This window comes from Falco punctatus (assembly GCF_963210335.1).
Source record: "Falco punctatus genome assembly, chromosome: Z".
Taxonomy (NCBI): domain Eukaryota; kingdom Metazoa; phylum Chordata; class Aves; order Falconiformes; family Falconidae; genus Falco; species Falco punctatus.
In genome coordinates, this window is record NC_137586.1 from 80,919,508 (window position 1) to 80,945,363 (window position 25,856).

General features: G+C 43.8%; 1 protein-coding gene across 3 annotated transcripts in view; it reads left to right on the top strand.

The window, feature by feature from the left end:
• Window positions 1-12,485: 12,485 nt before the first annotated feature.
• The window catches only part of TMEM161B (transmembrane protein 161B), an 83,160-nt gene continuing 69,789 nt past the window's right edge, over window positions 12,486-25,856 (top strand). For all 3 annotated transcript variants that reach the window (XR_013925065.1, XM_080373051.1, XM_080373052.1), the window contains exon 1: window positions 12,486-24,921. Coding sequence is in view for 2 of the 3 variants with exons in the window: in XM_080373051.1 (XP_080229177.1) it covers window positions 24,919-24,921 (3 nt within the window). In the remaining variant the exon portion in view is untranslated. The remainder of the gene's footprint in view (window positions 24,922-25,856) is intronic.

Here is a 25,856-nt window from a genome sequence, read left to right on the forward strand (position 1 = left end):
AATTAAGCGTGTTATCAAGAAGTCCATCATTATCAATGCCTCAGTCTAACCCAGATTAGAATTTTTTAAAAATATTAAAAATAACCCAAACATTTCCCCACTGAGTTTCCAATTTAAAACAGAAAGGGGAGAAATAAACAACAAAAAAAATAATGGGCACAGGCAGGTGAGCGAAAAAGGAGCCGTTGTGGCTCAGCCTCATTACCAAGGCCAAACAGAATCATCTTGGGGAGTACCTACCCATGGACTGCCGTTTTCAGATGATAAAGATGCAAACATAGAAAGTCTATAGATTTTTCCTAGACTGTGTGTGGTGCAGTTCCTCAGACTTCTTCAGCGTAGTATCTTGAGAGGTTTTGGGTTGTGTTTTTTTTTTTTTTTTGTTTTGTTTTGTTTTGTTTTTTTTTAGCAATCAGTAGCTGTTTCTGGCTGAAATGACTTCTAGCTATCTGTGGCAAAAAATCCCTTTGTGACACAGTGGCAAGATGTGTATTAATCAACAAGATACCTTCTTCTCTCTCCTAGGTTTCTGATGCTTCCTCATTCAAAAAACAAAAACAAAAACCCCACCCCAAAACAAAACAAAACAAAACCTTAAAATGGTCCTACAAGCCTTTAACACAGGTGTGATTCCAGCTCCAGTATCACCTTCAGTAAGTGAAAAGCTGAGCAGTCTGCACTACTAATTACAGTGTAAACATTTAATAAATATTCCTTCTTTTTATCCTTTGCCCTTTTCAAAAATGAAAGGCTGTAATTTACGTGTATGGTGGCCCCTAATTGCTTCTTTATAAAAACCTGCTTGTTTTAATTATTGTCTACCTCCTTTTGGAAGGGGGTGGAGCACATCAAAGGAGAAGAACCTTTCTACCCCCATCCACATGTCATCTGTAAAACAATGCTCCCTCCAAAAGCACCCACAGCTCCCTCCCCACAGAAATCTGCAGACCCCCGGCCAGGATCTCCTACGCACCCACCTGTGATCTCAAGTGATAATTCTACTGAATTGCATTTTTAATTACAGCATAGTTATCTGCAAGCATATGTCTGCCTATACGGGCACACAGCTACATATTTGGTGCAAAAGCAGAGTTTGTTTCTGATGTAGTGCGAACTAACTTTAGAATAGAATTAAATAATAACCATTATAATGTTTGTTAACCACTGTAACAATTGTAGATATCATGTACCGCCATATGTTACTCATCTACCTTCGGTGTCTGTTCTGTTATCCTTTGTTGGACATCCGCCTATCTGCTGACCTTCTATGCTAAAACTTTAGCAGAACGCTCCCGCAGAGGAGGACAGATAAGGGTAAAAGAAACAATTAAGCAAAAAAGCAGATGGCCAGCAAGGGCATAAATTACCTCAGACTGATAAGAACACTGCAAATGTGTAAGACCATCACATAATGAGCAAGAGGTGAAAAGTACACCATGAGGAAGACCTACGGCCTTCCTCCCAGAGACCACTGCCCATGTCTCGGAGACCCCTGCCCACAATTCTTGGAAGCATTTGCGCAAGCGCGAAGGACGGATAAGCTAATTAACATACGAAGCGAGAGTAGGCGGGATTAGATAATGAATATGTATAGATATTAGTTGAATAATCATTATTTCACTGTATAAATATGGAATTACTAGCAACCTTAAACATGCACGTTTGGTGGAAGGATCCCCCGTGCATCCAGCGCTGCCAATAAAGGATACTTAGTCACTAAGAAATTCTGACTTCGTTCTTTAAATCATTTGCTTCTCTCTTTTATAACTATTCTGAAAGGGACGTGTTTGCATGGTGCATTCGGCTTGAGAGGGTTTTGTTTGTTTTTTACAGCGAAGTATGGCTGCAGGAATCATTATGTTTGGGCTCCATATGCAGGTTCCAGCCATATATACAAGCTGGACAATAAAGCAGGGAAAAAACAGCTGATACACAAAAGGGACCGTCTAGACAGTGCCCCATCAGTCTGGCTAAATTTGGTGCTGGCATTCCCAATGGGGTTGTAATATAATTGTTCTGGTGTCTGTGTTCATTCCCCCTGTCAAACACCATCCCAAATATACATCCTTTTTTTCAATGCAATAGGCCCAAACTGTACCATTAGATGGAAGCAGTTTTGAAACAACCACATAAGCAAATATCTTGTAATACGCAGAAACCCTGTTTTTTAATTGCTGAAAGAAAAAGAAAACAACCCCAAACCAAAACCAAATAAAACCCACACAATTCTGAATCAGACTGGAATTAATTTGACTTTAATTTTTTTCCCTAAGAGTCTAAACATTTTTGGGGAAATATGTGAAAATACCCTTTTCTTGTAGGTGCGAATAAAAGGCATCTTTTCCTGTAAGTTTATTAATCGCTCAAAGAAAATTTAACAGAAATTCAGAGACATGAAAGTGAAATGATAGCTATGGATCATAAATTGTAATGACGGAACAGTTTAATGGAAAAAAAAAAAAGCATTAAGGATCACAAAGTAAGGAAAAAAATGCTGTCATTTTTTTACCTTCTCACAATTAGAATAAACCAGTGGTTCTTGAATTTCTGTGGAGTGACTACCTTATTTATTAGTTTTTGATTGTTCAAAAGATGTTTCACAAATATTAGAAGCACAAACTTATCTCAATTAAAACTTGTTCTATATATTTCAGAAAAACCTGTGAAAAAACTGAAATCTATCTAAATTTTACAAAGGAAATCAAGCACAAAAGAAAAAAAAAAAAAAGGAATTAAGAACATTGACTGTGTCACTGATGTCCACAGACACAATGGCAGAAGTCAAAACATGCAAATAAAATGCAAAGACATAAACCCCCTGCCTTAGGAAAGTAAACCACAGAAGATGTGTTTCTGATTTGTCCGTCTTCACTGTTATGTGCTAACACCGTTAACACACTTCAACGCTGTTTTGTCTCGAGAACAAATTAGCCCAAGGCCTTTAGATATAAGTTGGACTCTGGCATGATTTTAAACGCTTTAAGGAAACGTTACCCTGGCTAACTTTGTTTCGCAAGTGATGCTCTCAGCAGGCAGCGATATTTATTTACTTGGTGCATCAGGAGCCCATGCACACTGCAGCTCCGGCCCATGGAAGAAGCCACACCACCTCATGCCAGGCAGCGCCTGGACCATATCCTTGGCATGAGCGTGTTGCTCCCACTGCAAGCAGATGACACAGATTTCTTCCCCATCGTTTCCCCATTCTGACAAACTAGCCAGAAGTCGGAGGTATGCCAATAACCCAGACACCAGGTCAGGCTGCAAACACACAGCCAAACAGTCTTCCCGCCCAAACAAACATTGGTGCCTCTTGTTCCCTAAGTTTTCTCTGCAGAAACTTTGGTCCTAGCAACTTTTTGCAGAATGAGTGGTGAAAAGGAGAGAGAGGAAACCTCAAGTAACAGGAGGGGAATTAAATCTCCCCCATTTCTGCCCAGAAATGCTTTGAAGGAGCTGGCCAAGCTGCGGCTCACACCAGGGGGAGAAAAAACACCTAGAAACAAGAGGATGGGGAGAAAATATATAAATACAATGACAAAAGCATTAAGTAAATCAAGTGTAGGTTTAACGTCGAGGTCACCGGCTCTGCTGGAGGAGGGAGTGCAATGCCGAGGTGCTGTGAGGGGAGGGTGTTGGGTTTGGGGGTGCTGTCAGTGCTGGAGGGGGGGTGCACCTCTGGGTCGCCTCCGGCCCGTTGCCCTCTGGGCCGGGGGGATGTGGAGGGCTGGGAGGGGCAGGACTCTGCAGCTGCCCCTCTCGCACTTGAATAAAGAACATTTCTTTTGGGAGGGGGCAAGATCCCTGAATACCTTACCCAATAAGAGATGGGGCATATTGAAAACTATATTAAATTACCCTGATTAACAATTTAGCCACGAACAGGGGAGCTTTGGGAGATCTCTATAGGCAGGGCTGGGGGCTATTCATGCCAGGAGCTAAGAGGTCGAAAGGTTTCTGAAGTTCACAGGCTCAGAGCCTTTGTTATGCTAACAGACAATCTCAAATCAGCTGCCTGCTGGAGTGTGAAATATAAATGATTCCTTGAGAACTTCCAATAAGTTGTCACTCTTGTTCTCCAAATACCAGGACAGGCTGCTAATTTCTAGCAGGGCCCTTTTCTGGTGGCATGGCGAGCCCTAAGCAAACGTCTTTGGGGTCCAACCCACCTTTCTAAGGACGCTGCCCTGCTGCAACAGCCCAAGCGCGTCTTGGGTTTTGGCTGCACAACAAGTAATCGGGATTTCTCTGAACTTGACTTTCCCCGTGCCGGGGGTCTTTGGGGTGGGTGGGTGGGAGAGATGCTCGCCCAGACCCCAAGCCAGCACCGGGGAGGGGGGGGGGGGGCATCAACGAGGAGTGATAGCCTGGGAGCTGCCGGGAGCCCCCCACCCCCCCTTGTTCTGAACAAAGCTCAGGGCGAGATTTAGGGCTGCAAAGCTGCTTGACACCGCCCCACACACACCCGTCCCCCCACACCCCCAACCGTTAGGTGTGACTTAGGGCGTGCAGGCCCACCCCCCCAGCCCCGGGGCAGGGGTTGAGTTACCTGGGGCCCTCTTGCCCGGGGCAAGGCGAGGAGGGGGCTGCACCAGCAGCCCTAGGAGGTGGCGGCGGGGAGTGGGGGGGCGCGGGGGCTGGGACTGGGGTCCGGGCACAAAGAGGAATACTCATACGCTTCTGTGAGACGTCGGTGCTAATGCATTAAGAGGAGAAGAATGAGTTAATTATCTTTACCAGAAGGAAATCCATCTATTAGAGGATGTGATCTGCTCCTACCCGGGGAGGGGAAGAAAGCCTCCCCCCCGCCAGCCCCCACCGCCCCGGAGGACGCGGGGCAACTTCTCCCCACCGGAGAGCAGCCGTGGCCATTACCGCAAAACCGGCACGGATTTAGCTTGCTTGCACTGGAAATAAATGTACTGCCCTCCCCCCCCACCCCCGCTCCCCACGCAAGGAAAGCGCACACGCGAGTTATTTGGGGCTGGGGTCGGTTAGCGAAGGGGCTGCGGGTGCCACCAGCTCCGGGATTCTCTGGCACAGGCAGCGCCAAAAAATGATGCCCTTGTGCCGGCTCCTGCCCTCAGCGGGCTGGACGGTGCTTGATTTCGGGGGCGGGGAGGCGGTAATTGTTTTCCTCCTAATCAGCATTTATTTTCCCTTTTGGAAATGGATCTCTCCAACTGCCGTCTACAAAGCTTTTAGAAAAATTCTCCGGAAACAGGGGAAACAAAAGTTTGGTTTATGCTGTTTACAAGGGGACAAAGAAGAGGGGTGGGTTTTGTGGGTTTTTTGGTTTGTCTTTTTTTTTTTTTTTTTTTTTTTGGTGTGTGCGCGCATGTGAGCAGATGTACGTATGGGGGTTATAATCCTGAAACACGAGAGTCACAAACTGTCCGTATCCTCAGAGTTATTGATAACACTTAGCACTTCCAACGCGCTTTTCCTTTACAAAGAGCTGACGAAACGCACGCTGCTTAATGTTGCTATTTCATTTTGAACTTCGAGACTTTTTTTTTTTTTAGTAAGGGAAAAATTTTTTCCATTTCGCCTGCAGGTTTTCAAACAAATTAAAACCCGCTACGTACAAGCTAATATTGAAAGTTTGTTAGTAAATTGCCAATAGTGGCATAATAAATAACGTCTGTAACAGCTAATCCTAAACAGAACAGTCTGCAAGTTAATGACAGTGTTGCTGACGGCAATTATTTCGTCGACAAATAGCTTCACATCCCTATTCTCACGTTTTTGGTGGTGGGGTTTTGAATTTCAGATTTTAGCTCTCCTTTTTAAAAGCTATGACAAGGTAGGAACTGCATAATGCTCGTGGGTGCAATTATTAAGTTACAATAAGCAGATTATGGGGTTTTTTTAGGGACATTTTATTTTTGAACCGGTATCTTTAAACTGCACAATACTTTAAGTACCAAGTTAAGAATTGCATTAAATACTTCTTTTGTTGAAATAATATCTACGTATTGAAATAGAATCGACGTTGACGGGAACCAAAGCTCTTAAACCTCCCAAAGAGACCATGTGAACGATTAAAACAGTAAATAGCTCTTTCAGTAAATACCAGCAATACTAGCTAGAACGAGGTTAATTTGGGAGAGGGAGCATCCAGGAGATTTCCTATTTTATCATTCCTGAATGCTATACCTGGACGTTAGTTTGCAGACAAGTGAATCTTGTTCGCCAGAATTATATGTTGCTTACATATTTGCTTTTGGTAAATACATCTCCACAAAGAGCCATAAAATGCAAAAATTACATTTCATTCATATGTATGAATAAATATGAAGGCAGTCGTAGTTTCCTTGTAACCACTAGGCAGCGATTGCCTGAAGTGCCAAAGGGGAATGAAACTTTTCTATAGTATATGGAGTGGTGAAAATATCTTTTTGCATATCAAGTACTCTCTTGGAGGTTAATTAGGGTGGAAGGCAATAAGACAACAAAAAGAAAGACGGGGTGGAAAAGAACCAAGGAGAAAAAGTGCGGTATGACACCCACAAGATGGCTGCCTTTGCATTCTTTCTGTATGATTACAGTCCAATTTCTATAGGAAAACTAATGGAGAATGTTCTTTAGCACATCAGCCAGACGAACTACAGTTGCGTTCTCCTAACGCGTCACGCAAACGGTAGTAAAACCTATTGCACACCGCGGAGCTGGTACAAACGCAGCAGATCATCATACACGCTCGCCTGGAGCAACGCCTACCGCACATGTAGTAGTAGTCAACCCACCGATACCGACAGGTCTGGTGCCTGAGGAGGACAGCAAGGTACAGGCGAATATGTAAGGTAAAAGAGACCGCTTCAATGCCAAAGAAGGAATTGGAGTAGATGTATGCAATGGCCAAGTCGTTTTAGCAGAGGAGAAAATACGATGAGAATAATATATCTGAATATTTAAAACATCTTGAGGCTTTCTGTATGAGAGGCTTCTCAAATTCGGGTAAAAAAAGTATCTTTGTATGGTGGAATTAGCTCCTCTCCGTCGAAATTTACAATTATTTAAGACTATGGTTATAAAATAATGTTTAACATTGCATTAGAAACTTAATAAACAAGACCAAACTATATCACAAAGCATTAGTTCCATCCCAGCGAGTCTGGACAAAAACAAGGCTTCCTGTGAACTGTAAATAGTTTGGATTTTAGTCTATTCAGCAAAAATTGGTAGGTTACGAGGTTACTATGTGGGCTGAGACTACAGACGAAGAACAAAGCAAATGGTTCAGTTTCAATAGGAAATATAATAAAACCCCCTTTATCTAAAAGCCATCAGGGACAAGCATTCAATACAAGTTAACAAGCAGGAACTGATAAGATAACATTTATATGAGGTCAGAAGTCAAATGCCAGTCAAAGGCTTTTAACCTCTTGGGTCATAAACAGGAATAGTTAAAACACATAGATAGTTATTTATCGGATTTTAAAGGTATCTGATCATTGCGAGTGAATAACGCGGTGATTTAACTAATTGGGATTTATAGAAGAGGAACTTTGTCGTCGTCAACAAAAAATGCAAAGCTTCTAGCCTATAATTCTTAATTTTTAAATTTGTTACACACACACATATATATTTCTTAAAAAATACATTTTTCCTTTCTGTCCCTCTTAAATCCGTAAGACCAAAGCAGACCGGCGACCAAAACGATAAACATTGTCTTAAACCAGGCGCATACTCAGTCAATACGTGGATTGATCTGTGCAATCCGAGGCTTGTCTGAGGATTCATTAGGCTAAATATTTACAGTCAACATACATAAAAGAACAATAAACACCCTCCCTATTGTGGTGTTAATGCCACTGGAGTTTTGTTCTGTTGCTTTCCTTCGAGTCCACTAAACAAAAAAGCCATCTCGCCCCACAGTAAGAACGAAGGGATTTCCCTTCATAAAAAAACCAGCATCTGATATTGAGAAATTACCCAATTTTAAGTGCATGAATGTTGCGGGTGGATTTAGAAAAGCTTTAATTACACTTCTAACCTAGCCGAGAACACTGATTTCTCCTTTGAATAGTCTCTATTTCCTTTTGCAGATTGGGTCCCCAAATTCTGCAGCTTGCCTACGTTTCTGCCCAAACATTCATTTCGAATGTAAAGCTAAAAAAATACATATATATATATCAGAGAATAAAAGATTATATCCGTCGTCCAAGACAGAAACAGGGATTGATAGAAGGCCTTTCTAGGCCCACTGTTTCGTTAAACAGGATTCAAAACACACTAGGCGAACATTATGGATTTAAAGCGCTTTTAAATATTTATCACACGTATTTTATCACCATATTCAAATAACACCTGGAGTGCACTCACCTTTATTGACAATCTCTGTTCTGAAAGTCCATTTGCTTCACGAAAGCCCCCCAAGCAGAACAACAAGGACTAACCGTTTTCATTCAGTTAATGTTTAGTAAAAAACCAAGCAACCTTAATCAGCATGCTGATTGCATCGTCAACTAACAAATAATTTACTACTCTGAGCATTGCATTCCATTAAAAGCTCATTAAATTTTCTGTTCTCCAATGGGAGCTTTAGCTTTTGAACTGCATGCTTTTGCTCCGAATTATCACTTTTTCCTTTTTATTTGCCCCCCCCCCCCCTTTTTTTTTCCCCAAAGTATAGGCGAGAATTTCGATACCTAGATACACGAAACCCATGGGAAAATAGATTTCAGATTTTGATTTCTGTTGTAAATTCAAGACCCTTGGGTGTCAGGGGCGGGAGGTGCACAGGGAAACTACTTCGTTAGATTCTCACTCAAGTAGTTGAACTTCGGTGAAGCACCCCTCTCCCACGGAGAGGAATGGTGGGTGATTTAGTTGCGGGTATGCTTTGAACAACTGCGGGGTGGTGGTGGGGAGGGGGCAATATAGCACGGCAATATTTTGTGTTTTAAGTTGGAAGCGATCGCTTAACGAAAAAGGAAAGAAAAAAAATGTATAAAAATTCCAAGCCCCTTCTGTTTTATTTCTGTAAATGAACAAATGAAAAAAAAAAAAGAAACAAAAAACCCCACAACAACACACGCACACACACAAATCCACCACCGTTTGGGTTACGGAGTACAAAACTTCTTGCCTGTCCTAAATACCAAGGACTGTAGTTAGGATGCTTTGGGGGCTCATGGGGAAAGTAAAAAGCTCATCTTGCCCAGCCTTGCATACTAAGCTGCACATAATCGTTATATTTAATAAGTAAAACGCAGGAAAATGCCAGCCCCTAAATTAACATGCATCTTCGGATAGCTAATTGTGCTCATTGCAAATTTGGGTCATTTTGCATGAGTGACTCTAATGTAGGGCTGAGATTGCCGTATAGCGCAGTGGATTCCTGATTCCCTGTGCTAATCCTGAACTCGGTGATTGTGTCAGGTGCAGTTCTGTATGCTCCAGCAGCTGGTTCATCCTTATCAATGCAAATAAGGCAACTCCTACAATCAAAGCCCCGTGAGTATAAAGCCTGATTGCTGAGGGCAGGCTGAAGCGCTGCACGGGCTCACTTTCAAATCACAATATCTAACAAGACAACTATAATGTCCCTCCCGTTCAAAAAACAGACTTTTGGCAAGCAAAACAAACCAACGGCGAAGAAAAAAAAAATACAGGGACGTGCATCAGTTTGTTGTTTGGGGTTTTTTTGGGGCGGCGGGGAGGCCGTACAAAATGTAATCAGGTGTTCTGTGATAGGTGGGTGTAACAAAATAGGTATATATACCCGCTGAACTTGAATAAAAGTCTGCGGTGGCGGTAATTAACTAATATTTGAATACTTATGAGGAAGAGGGCAGTCAGTGATGACACGCAAAGCGCAGGCCGCCTCTTTTTCCCAGGGACGTTTCCTCAGGACTCTTCCAAAGCGCCCGTTCATTTCCAGGAGAGCAGCTGGAAGCCACCACCCACCCCCACCCACCCCGCCGCCCCCCCGGGCTCTGCCCCCACAGGGGAGGAGGGTTTGGGGTGTCCCACACCCACCCACTCACCTCTTCCTCCCGGCTGTGGAGAAAACCCTGGAGAAACCCCTCACTGAAACCTCCCCCTGCCTGCCCCCAGCTCCGGGTGTTGTCCCGGCTGCCTTTCCAGGGAGCCCCCAAACGTGAGCAAAACTTTGCCTGAAAACGATTAAGGGGCTGTAAAAACGCAAAGGCCACTCCAGGGATCCGAATCAACATATATAAATACGTGCATATGCCGTAATTACAATACATGCAATAATGAAAGTACAAGAGACGGGGGTGGGGAAAAAGCGAGGCTTTGCGGCAGGAGGGTGCAAACCCTCACGGGCAGCGGAAAGCGGCGACCTGCAGCTCCAGCAGCAACGCCCAGGGGATGGGAACCCGGCGCGGGCAGTATTTGGTGCTGGAAAACCGCTTCCAGGCAGCGGGATCCGCGCCGCATCCCGCCCGCCGAGCGGCATCAGGCGGGGATACGGGGATGGGTGCAGGGATGGATGCGGGGATGCGGGCGCCGGCAGTTCTGGCCGGAGACGGAGCTCCGAGGGAACCCCCCGACGGGGAAAGGGGGAAATCAAACGTCCCCTGCAAAGTTTGCGGAAGGAAACACCACATTTCCCTTTCCTCTTCCCTCCGCATGCCATCCCTCCTGCCGCCCGCGCTCACAGGGTTTGACGAGGGTAGGTGGGGGTGGGTGGGTGTGTGCGCAGCGCCCAAAGATGCGACACGTAAACCCGATCCCAAAATCCAGGATTCCCACAGCGGCTGCAGACATACACACAGCCCGCGCCCACTCTCCCCCTCGCTTCCCCATAGGATTAACAGACATTTTCCTAAAAGCAAACCGGAATTTGTCAAATCGTGTGTGACAGTCCATTTGCTCACAATATCCTCTTTCCTCCGGAGCGGAGGCAGCACCGGCCGCGGACAGTTTGATCCTGGCTGACACCGGGCATCTTCCAGGCAAATGTTTGACTCGGCAAAGCACCTACACCCTCCCGGATTCTGCGCATCTCCTCCAAGCACTCCGGCGGGGGGTCCCGGGGCCCCCGGCATGCTGATGAGGCAATCGTTATATACCGTGAAAGGATACTTTTAAAAATTATTATTATTTATTTGCTTTCTCCTCTGTCCCAAGTTCAATAACGCTTTTGGGGCCCCCGAGCCCTGCCGGCGGGGGGAACCCTGGGACCCTCCAACCCTTCCCTCCTGCGCTAGCCTTCGGGCACCGCGCGGCTCCCACCCGCTGCAGGTGGAAAGCAAGCTCTGCCCATCCAGAACGGGACTGAATCCTGCAAATTAAACCACCTGGAGCCCGGCTTCAGGCCGTCGCCGCTCGAAACCCCGGCCCTGGGCTAGCGGCAGGGCGGCGCGGCTCGCCACGGACCCGGCGGGCTGCTCCGCTCCCCACCGCTGCTGCAGCTGCGCCTCCATCCTCTTGCAGGGGTCTTAGAAAGAAAAACCCTGTTCCACTCCGAAATTCCCCTTACCTTAGGTGTTTCGAGTTTGTTTCTTCAGTTTTAGGGTTTCCCCCCCCTTCTTCTTCTCTCTCTCTTTTTTTTTTTTTTTTTTTTTCCCCTCCCCGAGCAGGAAGATTTTCTGGCTCTCTTTTTATAAACAGGCGTGATTAGGCAGCAGAGAACTCCCAAAGACAGCTCTCTTACACAGACACCCACGCAAAGTCTCTCACCGCTGTTGACATGACAGATAAACTTTCTTAGGTTGATCCGAGCTCTCATTTTGCTACGTGCTGTGAGGACAGAATGAGGAGTCTGTGATTCTTTCACTTCCAATATCTAAATATCTATAGGTTTGTGCTGTTTTCTCTGGTTTTTACAGGTGAGGATGTCAAGTTTGAATCAAGGGTTACTTGACATTTCAGTAACCTTATAAACGAATTAGAACTTGGTGAAAACAACTGTAAAAATATTTTAGAAGATAATTATTTTAGGTTTTCCACCAGTCTTATTATAACGTCATTCTCCCTTCTTTTCAAAGCATTTCCTTTATTTGCAACTCATGATCTTTGAAGAGTTGCAGGGGGTATGCATAATGAAAATGATACACTAACTTGATAAACAAACAGAAAAATAGAGTGAGCCACATATCCTGAGTAATTCAGAGTGACCTGATGGGAGCAGCAGCTCCACAGTTAGCTGTTGTGAAGACGCCAGCGCAAAAGCTTTAACTGTGTCCAGAGTAAACGACACTGCATATGCAAATAATCTTTACAGCCAGGGACTCCCCAGGCAGCAACAACCTGCTAAATCCATTTGACCAGACACATAAGCAGCTCTTCCCAACACAACCCGAGAGCTGTTTGGCTAACAGCTTCCCAGGACGAGGCAACAGATTGAGAATCAGATAAATTCTTCCCCTCTTAGAAAGACTAAAAGCTACCTTACACTCATTTCTACAAGACTCCTGATCGGCTTGAGAAGCTCGTTGCAGCGTGATCTAACCTCTCACCTTCTTCCCGACCACAGCAGAAATAAAGTCTCCCTGCTTTTTTTTATTTCTGACTTGTTTGACAGCAAGGGCCATACATTTCTTCTTCACCGAGGGAAAAGTTGTGACAGAGGTTCATACCATTATAAACACACAAAAATACTTCAAGAGCCTGCTCCTGATCTGTGACTGTCCTTGAAAAGGTTATTTAAGTATCTACTGTTAACTGACCTGTTCTAATATGGCTCAGCTGTTGCTTACACTCCTTAGAGCCACCCTGTGCAGGTGATTTTGTAGCAAATACTCACTATGGTATTATGGTGTCCTTACATGCCATGAGTTATCACAGCCATTACGTTTTATGAGTCAGGATGTCCATTCAGTACAGGCTGAACAAATAAACCACCTCGGTGAATAAAAAAAGCAATGTAGCTCAAAAAAAGCTAATAATGAATACATTAAGACGATATAATGTTGAAACGGCTCAGCGATACATATTAATCACACATTTTCTAGATTACAATAGCATATTCCGTGGTAAGAGTCACGGTTTTGGTTATAGAATCATAGAATGGGTTGGGTTGGAAGGGAACTTAAAGATCATCTAGTTCCAACCCCCTGCCATGTGCAGGGACACCTTCCACTAGACCAGGTTGCTCAAAGCCACATCCAACTTGCCCTTGAACCTGGTCAACACAGGCTATCGAACCGATAGTGCCTGTAGGGAGACACCAGTCCTAAAGCTAAATTTAAGAAGCCAGCCACATGGACAGAAATTGTACTAAACGCAGTTTTCCTTGTTGGTCCAGTGCAGAGAGGGATATATAGCAGGGTATACACAAGAAAAGCTAAATGGGAGGCAGGTTGCAAGACAGCAGGGAAAAGACAGAATGACCCAGGCTAGCAAACAGGTGAGAAACCTCCCAGCAGAGCTGCTGGGGACATGTGTCAGAGGGGATGTAAAGCTTGGTGCCAATGACTGCCTAAAAGCCCATGTACACGATACCACCCCTCAGCCAGCCACAAGTAACTGAGCCCTGTAGAAGACAAGAGGGAAAAAGGAGATGCCAGAACATAAAGTAATTTTAGGTACATGCTGTAACCTTCCACGTTTATAATTCCATCTTTATTCTGGGTACCAACCTTGGTTTGAAAGCACAGCCATGACCCTTACACATTCACATGACTATCATGCTGTTCCACGACTGGTTCTCTAGTGTCTTGAATTTATCTTATTTGTACACCAAAATGCCTTTGCCCATGTTCATATAAAAACTGGAAAATGATCATTTAATGTTTAAAGTGACAACTCTGACCCTAAAGGCAACACCTAAGGTACTCTGCTGGTAAACAAAGAAGAACAATTCTTGCTATGAAGGAACAATGTGCCAAACCAGAGCTATCAAATAAATTTCATTTTCCATTAGTTCCTGATTTTCCGCTCTTTCATTGCACTGACAACTAGCTAGTATTTAAAGGAACATGGGAGGGTGGAGCTGGTTCTAACATATTTACTCAAGTAAGTACTTGGGTGTAGTAATGAGTTTGTTCTAAAATATTCATATTATATAAATGTTAGTTGAAGTTGACAGTAAATATTGAATAGAGGTATCAAAAGGGCAGCATGTCATCTTCACTTCTCCTGCATTGCCTAACACTCAAGCAGCTGTTTGCTCTGTTTGTATCAATTTTCTTAGAGAAAATTAATTTTTGAAAATTATACCAAAATGATAATTGAGTATGACAGAAGAAGAAAGAAGGAGTGAGTTTAGAGATCGTGTTGCTCACAAGAGATTATAACAAAATTCCCAGGACTACTGTTTGATTTGTAATTAGTACTTAGTTATTAGTCTCTTTTTCAGGACGTTAAAATGAAAGACACATGAAGAGCAAGGTCTAAAGCTGTTGCAATTTTTCAGCACAAGGGAAGCATCAGGAAAGTACTGTTACCAAAAAAACCCTTCAGTCAGTTTTTTCTAAGTGATGCACAACAAATAACTGTCCCATAAGCATTCACGCAGCTATGGCAAAAATCAAAACCACTCCTGAGACAGGGACAGAAAGAAGAAAACAAGACTAAAAGTGGTGTGAGGGAATGTCTCAGCAACATGTTCATCATGTCTAAATGCAAAATGCTCTGATTCCCTCCTGTCTTTTACAATATAGTTTCTAAAAATGGCATTACTTACCAAAAGAACTGATACTGTTTACACACTTTTAAAGCGAAAACAATTCTCCCACACCCAAAAGGCCTTAGCGTATATGTTTCCATGATACTTGGACTCCTAAAGATGCTACATACAGGAGTCTGCAGTGGAGGATGAGTCTACTGGACTACTCAAAGTAGTGCTTGTGTGATGTGGACAGAGATTTGAAGAGGGAAGAGAAATTTCATATTGACATAATTCTGTCTGCTACTAGAGGGTTACAGGGGGTGGAGCTGACATTCCTCATGTCCTCTACAATCCTTCAGAATTTATATGGGTAGATTGTATTAAGCATATGTAAATGCAAATGTGTTCATGAGTACATTTCTATACTTTCATTACTAAAATTACATTAAATTACTAAAATACTTTTTGTTTGTCTTTTGGCCTTGTTTGCACTTGTGCATAACTGATGCTGCTATTTGCAAGGCACTTCTGCACTAATATCCTGTTATGAATGCTTCTTTATTCAGTAGCCAGACTGAGTTCAAACAACTGTGTAGAGAACTTTTAAGTGTTTGTCGTTTTTTTTTCTCTGTAGACAACCTAACCAAAATGCTTTGAAATATTTATAAAACACTCACAAAGGGGGAATAAGCCTTAATTGCTTGCAATGAATGAATCATTTTGAAAGCCAAGGAGCTATTTAAGCATTATCTTAGCTCTTCTTTTTTCCCCTCATAGTCAGCAAAGCCTTTCTGCAGAAAAAAACCCTGTAAGAATCTTTCATTGCTAAGCTGCCATGTGCAGTTTTGGTTAAAAAAATTGCTATTAACCTGTGGTTTTCCAACAGTCTTACAGCAATACAGGATATGGAAACATATATGTGCCAGGAAATGAAGACACATGAAGGAAAAAATATTTTTCTTGGGAGGCCTTTGCCACCAGCACTTTCACGATTTTTAAGTCTCAGGTTTAACCAATTTATCATTTGACATAGATTGTCATAGTCTTTGGGCTGTAATTGAGAAAATACACTTTCTTTTGCAAGTGCTTTTGTGCCACAGGTATGCTGGACTCATTCTTCCCAACTTACACAAAGGTTCCACTCCTCATAGAAGAGGTAGAAGACAAGGGGAGGGAAGGGAAGCATTTGCCTGATGCAGTCCTCTGGTCTGAAGACCAATATTTGCAGAAAAGGTACATAAACTCATTTTGATAAATTCATTTTTTGGTCATCTAAGTGGCTCACTTTTCAAAGATTCAACTCAGCAGTATCCACTGCAGTCTAAGTGCAAACTCCTCACCCAAGACACTTACTCTCAAAACCTTAACCGAGAATGTAGTGACTGCATTTTGTCTAGTTTTCTGTAAATATAAACATATATAGTATACAGACACACGTATATGTCTACATAAACACACAGATATGTATATATGTTTTGGGGCTTTTCATATACACATGGATATATACACACACATAGATATCATACATAAGATATGATACATAAAAACATAATATTTATCTCTATGTACTTCTGAGTATCTGCAAGGCTAGGTGCAGAACTGCCTTTAGCATTTGTGAAGAACACTTCACAGATTATTGTATAAAAGACAGTGCATGTAGTCAAAAAAACCCACTTCAAAACAGGCAACTTTCTTTTCCAGGGTGCTATTAAATGACAGACTCAAATTTGCCTGAGCACAAATATCACACTAGCAGTGGAGCTAATGAAGCCTGCTCCCCTTTGTATTTGTGTCTTGTGCTTGGATTTGCTAATGTCTTAATAAGATATAGCTGATGCTTTGCCTGCATGTAGTGTGCTCTTCCATGCAGATTTTAATAAGGCGTGAGTTCACACTGTAGCGCTACCCTTGATTATAGCAGTAATGAGGGTCTCCTCTTCACTCTGGCTTCACATTTTCATAAGACTTAAGAACTTAGTGTCCCTTCAGGCAGGTTTGGTAGGAAGTAGACAACAGGCTCTAGAGTATCCCAGTGAAATGACTGTGAAACTATCACACACACATCCACATGCAAACATAGAGTGATTACAAGTGGTTTAGTTCCTTAGGAAAACAGGCTGAAATATTTAAGAATGAAAAAAACCAAGCTTGCTTCCAATATGTTTGAGTTTTCCTGTGTTCCATCATATTGACAGATGTTAGAGAATTATTAAAGGAGGGGCACCAACAGCAGAGAGTTTGCCAGCAGAACTATTTTTACTTTTTGTAAATACATTTCAATTTTTATTTTCTTATTCCCTTTTAATGTCCACAAACTAAAAGAGCATGACTGAAAACATTCAGCTTTTTCAAGAAAACATGTCCCAAAACTCAAGGGTCCTGGCGTTCAGAATGGTGTATTGCTGGTTAATGCCAAAACACTCACTATTTCAGCATCATTCACCTGAAGCCACTTCATAGAACTCATTGATGTCTCCTTTGCACACTGGAGAACAGGTGCTAACTCTGGCTCTGAGACACTTCACATTACAGATGGATGGCAGAGTTCCTCATACTTTTACCTCGGGGCTGTGCTGGAATCACAGTAAGGCACATGAGGGCATAGTTGAAAACACTCAACAGATGTGTTGTCCTGTTCCACGTTTTAATTTGAGCCTTATGTCTTGACTACATTTATTTTAGACACTTTTTGATCCAGATTCATCCTTAGTGTGGCTGAGCTGAAATGAATGGATTTACACTGAGGATTAATTTGGCCTGTTATGCTAACATCCCTATTTCTTCCTAGTCAGCCTGTATCAAGATATTTTCAAGTTTTGGTTTTTTTTTTTTTTTTAATTTTAAACTGAGTGATGAATTGTTCCTATAAACAACAATCTGATAGGGTAAGAAAGAGAAAAAAAATTACAGAGGTAAGTAAGTACAAGCAACAAAACTCCTTGATAGCTTTTATTCTGTCATCACAGAGCATCATTTCTAGCTAATGCTACTGAGGCAATGCAAGACTTTACTGTTGGGTATAAACAACACATAATGAGCATCTATGGGACACTGGATAACTCCCACTAGTGAGGGAAGGCCTTCCTAACGCACACGTTGGTTTACCACTTCATTTTATTAACACTCACTTGCTCATTAGACAGCAGAGGTGCTTTCTGCTATGATGACAGGTAACTTCTTCAGGGCCCACTGTATGACAGGTTTGCTGACACTGGCCTTTAGGGGATTCTTCCAAAGAGGGGATCACACATGTGATTTGCCTGGGTGTTGTTGAAAAGGCAGCAAAAGCTGACAAATAAAAATGAAGGGCTGCTTTGTTTTCTGTGCATGCAGCCCCCTGTATATTGCTGACAGCCAGCCCTGGTCTTCCCTACCAGCATGGGGAAGTGGAAAATCTGTCACTGACCTGCATCTCCTCTTCTAGCAGAGGGCCTGCGATGGGGGAAAACTTCTCTCCTGACCCTCCTCTCCCCTTTGGCAACATGGGACTAGAACAAGGTATTGCCTGATCCCCATCCACTCACGGTAATTCCTCCTGGGACCCCTTCAACGGTTTAAAGCTCTACAAATCATCATCCTTGTGAGGAAGGCACAGGCATGCGCTCAGAGTATCAATAAGTGTGGAGGATTCTTGATCCTGATCCTTACAAACACAGCTTACTTCATGTGATTCATAGAAGTGGAGAAAAATACAAAATACTCCTGGAGTGCCAATTCTTTCTTTCTTTTCTTCCTTTCTCCCTTTCTCCCTTTCTTCCTTTCTTCCTTTCTTCCTTTCTTCCTTTCTTCCTTTCTTTCTTTCTTTCTTTCTTTCTTTTTCTTTCTTTCTTTCTTTCTTTCTTTCTTTCCTTTCTTTCTTTCTTTCTTTCTTTCTTTCTTTCTTTCTTTCTTTCTTTCTTTCTTTCTTTCTTTCTTTCTTTCTTTTTTAATTTATTTTACAAACAGAATCGGCTGCAAGGCTTGTAATAATACTTGCAAGCACTCAGAGTACATTTCTGGATGCCCAAGGAGCTGAGACACTGAACAGAGGCCTACAGCACTTTCACCAAGTGTTTGAAGAATGCTCCTGTCAGGTTGTAACTTGCTTCCAAGCTTCTAAACATACTGGAGTTACTTTGTTCATTTTGTTGCTTCCCTGTGAAGCAGAGGATTGATTTTAAAATTCTCTTTCTGACCTGCAAGAAATTCAGTGGTCCAGTTCCTGCGAACAAGCTCTTTTCCTCACTTCCACTGCAGATTTGAGTGTGCTGTTCATCATCTGCTTCTAGCTCTAATACCAAAACACCACAGAACTTCACCTTTTTTTGTGTTACACATCTGGAACACTTTGCCAATTTGTAGTCTGCTCGCTCATGGAAAGACTTTTTACAGACGAATGTTGGTCCATGAAACTGTAGTATGTACTGGCCCAAAGCTGATAAAATTACATTTCGATTGCTGCTCTTACAACTTCATTTTTCAAAAGCTTTAGTGTGTATTAAAACAGTGTAAATGAAACTTGAAGGTACAGTACAAAGAAAAAAACATCAAAACCACTCAGTGCTTTTTAAAATGAAATACGACTGTCAAAGACAATTATTTAAAAATTCTTTTAACATGTACTGGTTAAGCAAAGTCACAACACACCACAGGCCTTTCCAGCCCTACTGCAGAGCTCAGCAATAAGGCACTTGCTGCTCCGTAACTTGATTTTTTAGGAAAAACAGGAAATGTGTGCTGACTATCAGAAAGTGCATTTCAAGTTAGCTTAATTGAACAAAACAGTAACCACTCAGAATCGACACATGGTAGATAAAATGAGGAGTACTTTGTTTTAAGTGGCAAATTTGGAGCCTACAGCTTGATTAGTCTGTTGCCTATTCAGAAGGGCATGTGTTTTAGATAATACAAGTTTTCTATAAATATAAATGTACGTGTGAATGTGTGTGCCCATGGCATAGCCACAGGAACCAATATATAAAAAGACGTACTTTAATGCATAGTTAAAACAATTCACTCATAATTTCAAAATACGATAGAGAGGTTGGGGGTGGGAATTAATATCTAGAAAACTTAGGCCAGACCTAGGTCCTGTGAGGCAGCTGACCACACACGTGTGCACACACACAAAAATGAACTTCAACCTTTGTAGCTGCAACTTTCTGTCTTATGGCAAGGTGAAACAGGTGAAATGAACATGCTTCTGGCACAGATACAAGTGGATTTTTTTGGGTCTGATTCGCTATGGAAATAAGGCATATATGTTCTTCTAGTGTGGCTGTATGTAAACTCATATGGATGTGAGGATCCGTCTGCTTGTATGCCAGCAATTTTTCAGTAGTTTGGAACCTACTGGCCTGTATCAAACACATTCGTCAAGTACAGTTCTCAAGTACAATTACATTGCCTGTGTGCAGGCCAGAAACATCGTAAATGCCCCAAACAGACACACTCTTAAAACAGAAACTTGCATTTCTAATCTATGAATCATGAAATGGAAATCCACAGGAAACCAAGATTCATTAGCCCCACTATTCAAAAAAACTCATTTAAACTGAGTGACCACCTATATAATTCAAAGGAATGACCAAGCAAACCCCCTCCTATTTTGTATGCTAAATGCCAAATGCCAATGTTTTCACTTAACAATCCTGGGAAATATTTTTATTTTACTTGGAAGATTCAGAATTATTAATCTAAATGGAAACTTTCCAGTCTGGCACGCTGTTTTCCAAAAAAGAAACTAATGAGCCCTCTCTGGAACAGATTTTGATGGTTTTGTGCACCATTTTTCTTCAACATCCTCTCATGTGTCAAATTAGGCTTTTACTTTACTATGAAGTCTCTTCATAGTCTTCACCTTCCAAAAATGGAAAGCATCCCCAAAAATGGAAAGTTAAGTATAAACAGAACACATTGCAATGACATGTGTCCTCATTGTTCCCCTCATAAATAAATCTGTACTGATGTAGGACTGTATATTTTCACATCTTTACCCGCAGAGAAATCCAGTGATTTTAACAGAACGCAACATACTAGTTGGCCCTGGCTTTATCTCAGATTCCTGTCCATAAAATAATAGCAACTTCCCTTACCTCGTGGTTAAGCTCTAATGTCAAATCCATGAGAGATCCCCATACTGCGGTACTGGTAAGGGAGAGTAACTCCTATTGGTGTATTCAGGGCCTTAGCAGGACCAGAGAAAACCAGGGAAAATTTTCAGGTGGCCAAAATTGCACCCCAGTTTCAGTGGGTGAGTAGGGGACAGACTGACCGGTACCTGATTCAGATCCCTGAATGACTGTCAAAGGCAGTTAAAACTCCTCAATAATTACTCAGAGAGCATCAGGAGTTATTTAAGCTATCCAAATGTGAACATTCACAGATATACTGTAAGTGATAAACATGGTGTTACAGTTCATATTAGCTTTCAGAAGTCTTAAAGCTGGCTCTGCTACACTAAGTGGAACAAATTCTTCAGGACAAGAAAAGATGCCCTTTAATTTTTCTCATAGATTCGATGAGAGGCAGAACTTCCACAAATCTGGGAAAAGAGACAGGAACGTTCATTTCTTCATGCAGTTCTTGTTCATCCTTTGTGGATTAACAATGGTGCAGCTGGAAGAATAGGTTCCTTAAACATATATCTGTGCTTGATTCAGAACACAGAAAATTTCTATTATGTTTTATGTTTTGGCTTGTGCTAGACAACTCAAATCCCAGCATACTGTAGGAAGGGGAGCTCTTATTCTTTCCAGCAAGTTGCTCTAAAATGTTGCTAAGTAACTGTATTCTATTTTTTTTTTCATTGGGTGACTTGGCCTTTGTTGATCTAAACTTCTCTTCTGCTTACTGTCCTGTCATCTAGGGACTATAGACGGTATTATAATTAAATATTCTCTTTTAAGTTTCATTTCAGCAGCTTGGTTCCCTTGCTTTAACATTACATTGCAGACTTTTCAAGTGTCTGTAAGCGTTTCAACTCCTTCCAGGCTCATTTTCCAGAGGAAAGATTTCTTGGGCTTTTTGCCATGTGGGAAGCTGTGAGATAAAATATATCTTCAAAAACTTTTATAATATTTTATCACTTTCAAATTATAAGGATCAGACGGGAGTCATTGAAACCCCCCCAACTCCAGACAGCGAAGTACTGTTCCACAAAGAGCCACAGGATTAGATCTCCTTACCACCTCATTTGAAAAAGGAATCTCTTTGAGAGTTTTCCTCCTGTTTCCTTGAGACTCTGCCTTTGTCCAGAGGAAGACTGCTGCCGTATCAGAGAGTGCAAAGTTATTTCATACCGTAGTTATGTCGGAGATCTGAAATAACTGTGCCACAGCCCTGCTAAGCTTCCTTTCTAGCCCCAGTGATGTAAAGGTCTGCTGGATACAAAAGTGAGCACAATCCTTGACAACACATTACCTTTGACATCATGAGGAACTTTGAAGGCTGAGGACCCCATTTCAACATTTTCTCACTAAATCTGGTTAAGATGATGTTGTTTCCCTCACTGTCTTTGCTGGAAAGAAAACTTCTCTCTGGCCACAGCAGCACAGCTTCACTGCAGTCACATGCACTTAAATCTCTGATGAAACAGCTCATCTCAAATCACTGCATGAAAGCCCTCTTCATAAAGAAGGTGGGACAGTGAGCATCTCTCATACCAAGCTTCAGGAAGGAGACCAAAGAGATTGTAACGAAAACATTCTCAGAGCCCATGAGCATTGTGAGACCTGCTGCTCTCTACATGCGGTAGATTTTTCTGAACCCCTAACGATGTGGTCTGTGATGTGATCTCAGCATACATTTGGCAAAACTGGCAAGCTTATGTATGCTTAGACCTAAAGTAGAGCTTAAGTCATGCTAGTTGACATATGTTGTACATTAAGTAAAAATGGATTTTTTTCCTGTGGAGGTGAAAGAACACTTGGTGTGGGGGAAGAAACATAACCTGGAGGAAAAGAAAGTTTTGTGATGTGGAATGAAGAGAACAGAGAGGCTACTGAGACCACATTTGACAGTCTAGAAATTGCTAGGTATTTTGAGGAGCCTTGCCTGTGTCCTGAAGAGTGAGGCATACATGGTCTACTTCACTCAGCCTTGCATCCAGGCAGCACAGGCTGCAAGGCTGTGCCTGCTCTAATGGCTTTCTTAAAACTTGCTCACTGTATGAGATGAGGAGGTCTAGGAAAGCACCAGCATAGGTGAGATGGTGTTTGTATCAGCAGCACTTAATAATGCATGGGAAAATTGTTCTTGGCTTGCTCACTGCAAAGGTCCTATTCTGCCCATATAAAGCCTTCCAAAAAAATCAATTTTTGCATAGTGATTACAGCAACTTTAGCTGGTTTTGTGTGGATATTGTTTTTGCTCAACACTCTTCAAGCAATACTAGAATTAAAATACTAGGGCTCTAAACTCCTGCTTGTTAGAGTTCAAGCCAACCAATACGTAATTCTTGTTTAAATAATAACTCTGCTTGTTATCAATTTTGATTGCTTATTTTTATATAAAATGCCACTAAATTCGTATCAGTGATGAAGATCTCATGCCAAAAGTTTCCACAGGTAAGTTATTAATTTCCTTTAGAAGAGACACACTTTTCGAGATTTTACATTCAGAAGCGTTAAATGTGTCTCAAACCAGTTACTCTCCAAATGCATCTGATGTCTTTACTATTCCTACACTAACATTGGTGCTTTTCCGTTGTAACTTCAAGAACTTGCTTCAGTAGCCTCTGTATGCCAGGAATGCATGATTAATGGTGTAAACAGAATGCCTTTTTTTCCATTAACTTGACAGTGCTCTTCTCTACCATGCTACATGTGCCACAAACATTACCAAATTAGCGTTACTAAATTGGGAAGCCAAAGACTTGGCTAAAATGAAATGGTCTGAATAGATCAAAACTGCCTTGTCCTTGGTACTATAATCCCTGGGATCTCAGAGGATTTACTTTGAAGTCTGTTTGCTCTGCTATTTTTGTGATGTTGAGCGGGTTTTGTCGTGTTTGTCTTTTACCCACCACATATGTCACAGGAACAATTAAAAATGTCAGAATGCCAGAGTTCATAAATCTCCATGACAGTCGTTGAGATGCTACTCAACCTTTTCCAAGGTATTTCAGGGTGGAGCGAGATTTAGGTTTCACTGTGAATGCCTGTCTTGGGATCCTCTGAGAGGCAGGTGAAGTTTGTCAAAGTACCAACAGATGTAGGGAAGTATTTTCGACAAAAACGCCATTTACCCGTTCAAGCAGAATGCTTACGCTTCAGTTCCAGCTCACGCATGACAGATCGCAGCTGTGCATTTAAAGCAGCAGGATTTACGAGAAAGCCGTTTTGTTATTTCAGTTAGGGATAGGACAATTTGCTGTCGCTCCTTTGGGACGACAGCGGGGCCGGCTGTCGAGGCATGTCCTCTTATGACAGGAACTACGCGGTGAGCGGCCCAGAGACCAAAGGGCGAACGCCGTTTTGCCACGGAGGAGCTGCGGGAAGGCAGGCGCGGGGAACATTTACCTCAGATGAAACGGCTCCGCGCCGCTTCCCGCCTCCGCAGCACGGCGGCAGGCCCGTGAGGAGGCGGTAGGCCCCGCTCCCCCCAGGGCCACCTACGGGTCCCTCCAGGAAGGGAGAGCTGTTCAGATGGCCTCACTAACATCTTCCCACCCCTCAGCGACCACTGTTAACCGCCGCTCCTTCACGGACCAGCGACTCCATGGCCGCGCAAGGAGGTGACATCCCCCCTGCCCCACTTCCGGCTTAAGCTCCCAGCTCTGCGCATGCGCCTCGCCACTGCCAGCCGGCGGGGGGGAAGGGCCTGTGCGCATGCGCAAGTGAGCCGCCGGCCTAGCTCCCCGCCGCCGCCGAACCACCTCCCTGCGCCGCCCCCCGTCCCTGTGTCTCCCCCGGTGCCCAGCGACCGCCCCGCCCTGCGCCGCAGGGCCCCCCTCCGCGGCGCCAGGCAGGGCAGCCGGCCCTCGGGGCGACCTCTCCCGTCATGCGGGCTGGGGTCGCGCCGGTGCCCTGCCTGGGGCCGGCTGCCCTCGCAGCGCCTGACGGGACCCGCGCAAAGAGGCCGGGCGGGCGCCGTGCCGCAGGCGGGCGCCTCCGCCGCCGCTTTCCTCTCCGCCCGCCGGGGCGGAACGGCAGGCGCGGGAGTGTGCGCGGAGGCGCGGGTGGGCGCGGCGCGGCGCCGTTCGCGCAGGCAGTCGTGCGGCCACCTCAGGCGGGCCTCGGGCTGGCGGGGTCCTGACGTGGTCCTGGCGTGACCTCCGCGGCGAGGCGTGCGCCGGGCGGGAGCCGGCGCGGCGGGGCCTGGCGGGGCGGCGGGAGCGGCGGATTTATGAGCTGGGAGCGGGGCCAGGCCGGGCGGCTGGAGCGGCGGCGGGCGGGGCCGGCTCAAGCACCATGGTGAGCGGAGGGCCTGCGGGGGGCTGCGGGTGAGGCCGCCCTGGCGCTCCCTCCCGGGGCTGGGGGCCTGCCGGCCCGGCCTGCCTGGCCGTGGGGGCAGCTCCTGGGCTTGGGGACGGTGGGGCGGGGAGGAAGCGGGGGCGGGGTGCAGGGATATTGTTCTCTCTTGCTGGTACTCGTTAAGAACATACTGTGCCGCTTGTTGCCTTGCTGCGATTTTACATCGACGCATTTTTACTTCCTGGTGGTTGTTTCCCTCTTTGGTGTTTCTGCACAGAGGGGTGAGCCACTGCAGTTTACTGTGGTTTGCATCGGTCTGAAGATGTATTTTTATAGCTATGTAGAGCTGCTTATTCACTTCTTCCGTAGGCCCCCTGTAAATAGATCATTTAATTAGCAGTGGTCTTGAATGTGTCTAGGAACCTTGATCGGATGCTTTGGTTTACATTACCACTAGTTACATCGCAGTTGTAGTATATGCTGTGGCAGTGTGCAGATACGTTGGTGTCACATAAAGGAGAGGGGTTTCCTTGAACCGTTTATACATGATTGGCCTGTCAGTTTGCCATGCTGGGACTCTGTTCACCTGCCAGTTGTTGGCTGCCCAGTGCCCTGTCCACTCAGTGGCTTCTTTGGAAACAGCGTATGCAACTGTGTAGATATGGTTAGCCCCGTGTTGCGCAGCTAGTAAAACTGCTCCGAGTTCTCCTACTTGCGCACTCCCTTTGCCTGTTTCACTTAACCTTTCCCCTGTGCCCACTTATAATGCCATAGCTTTATAATGCCATTCATTGTCCTGTCTGTAAGACTATGCATCCATATTGATCAAGCCATATTGATCAGAAAGCCTTGAGATTACCAGCGTCTTTTAGTGAAGGTGCCTCCAGGATCAGGGAGGGCTTACTTGGTGTTGGTTGGAATGCCAGTGTACTCCT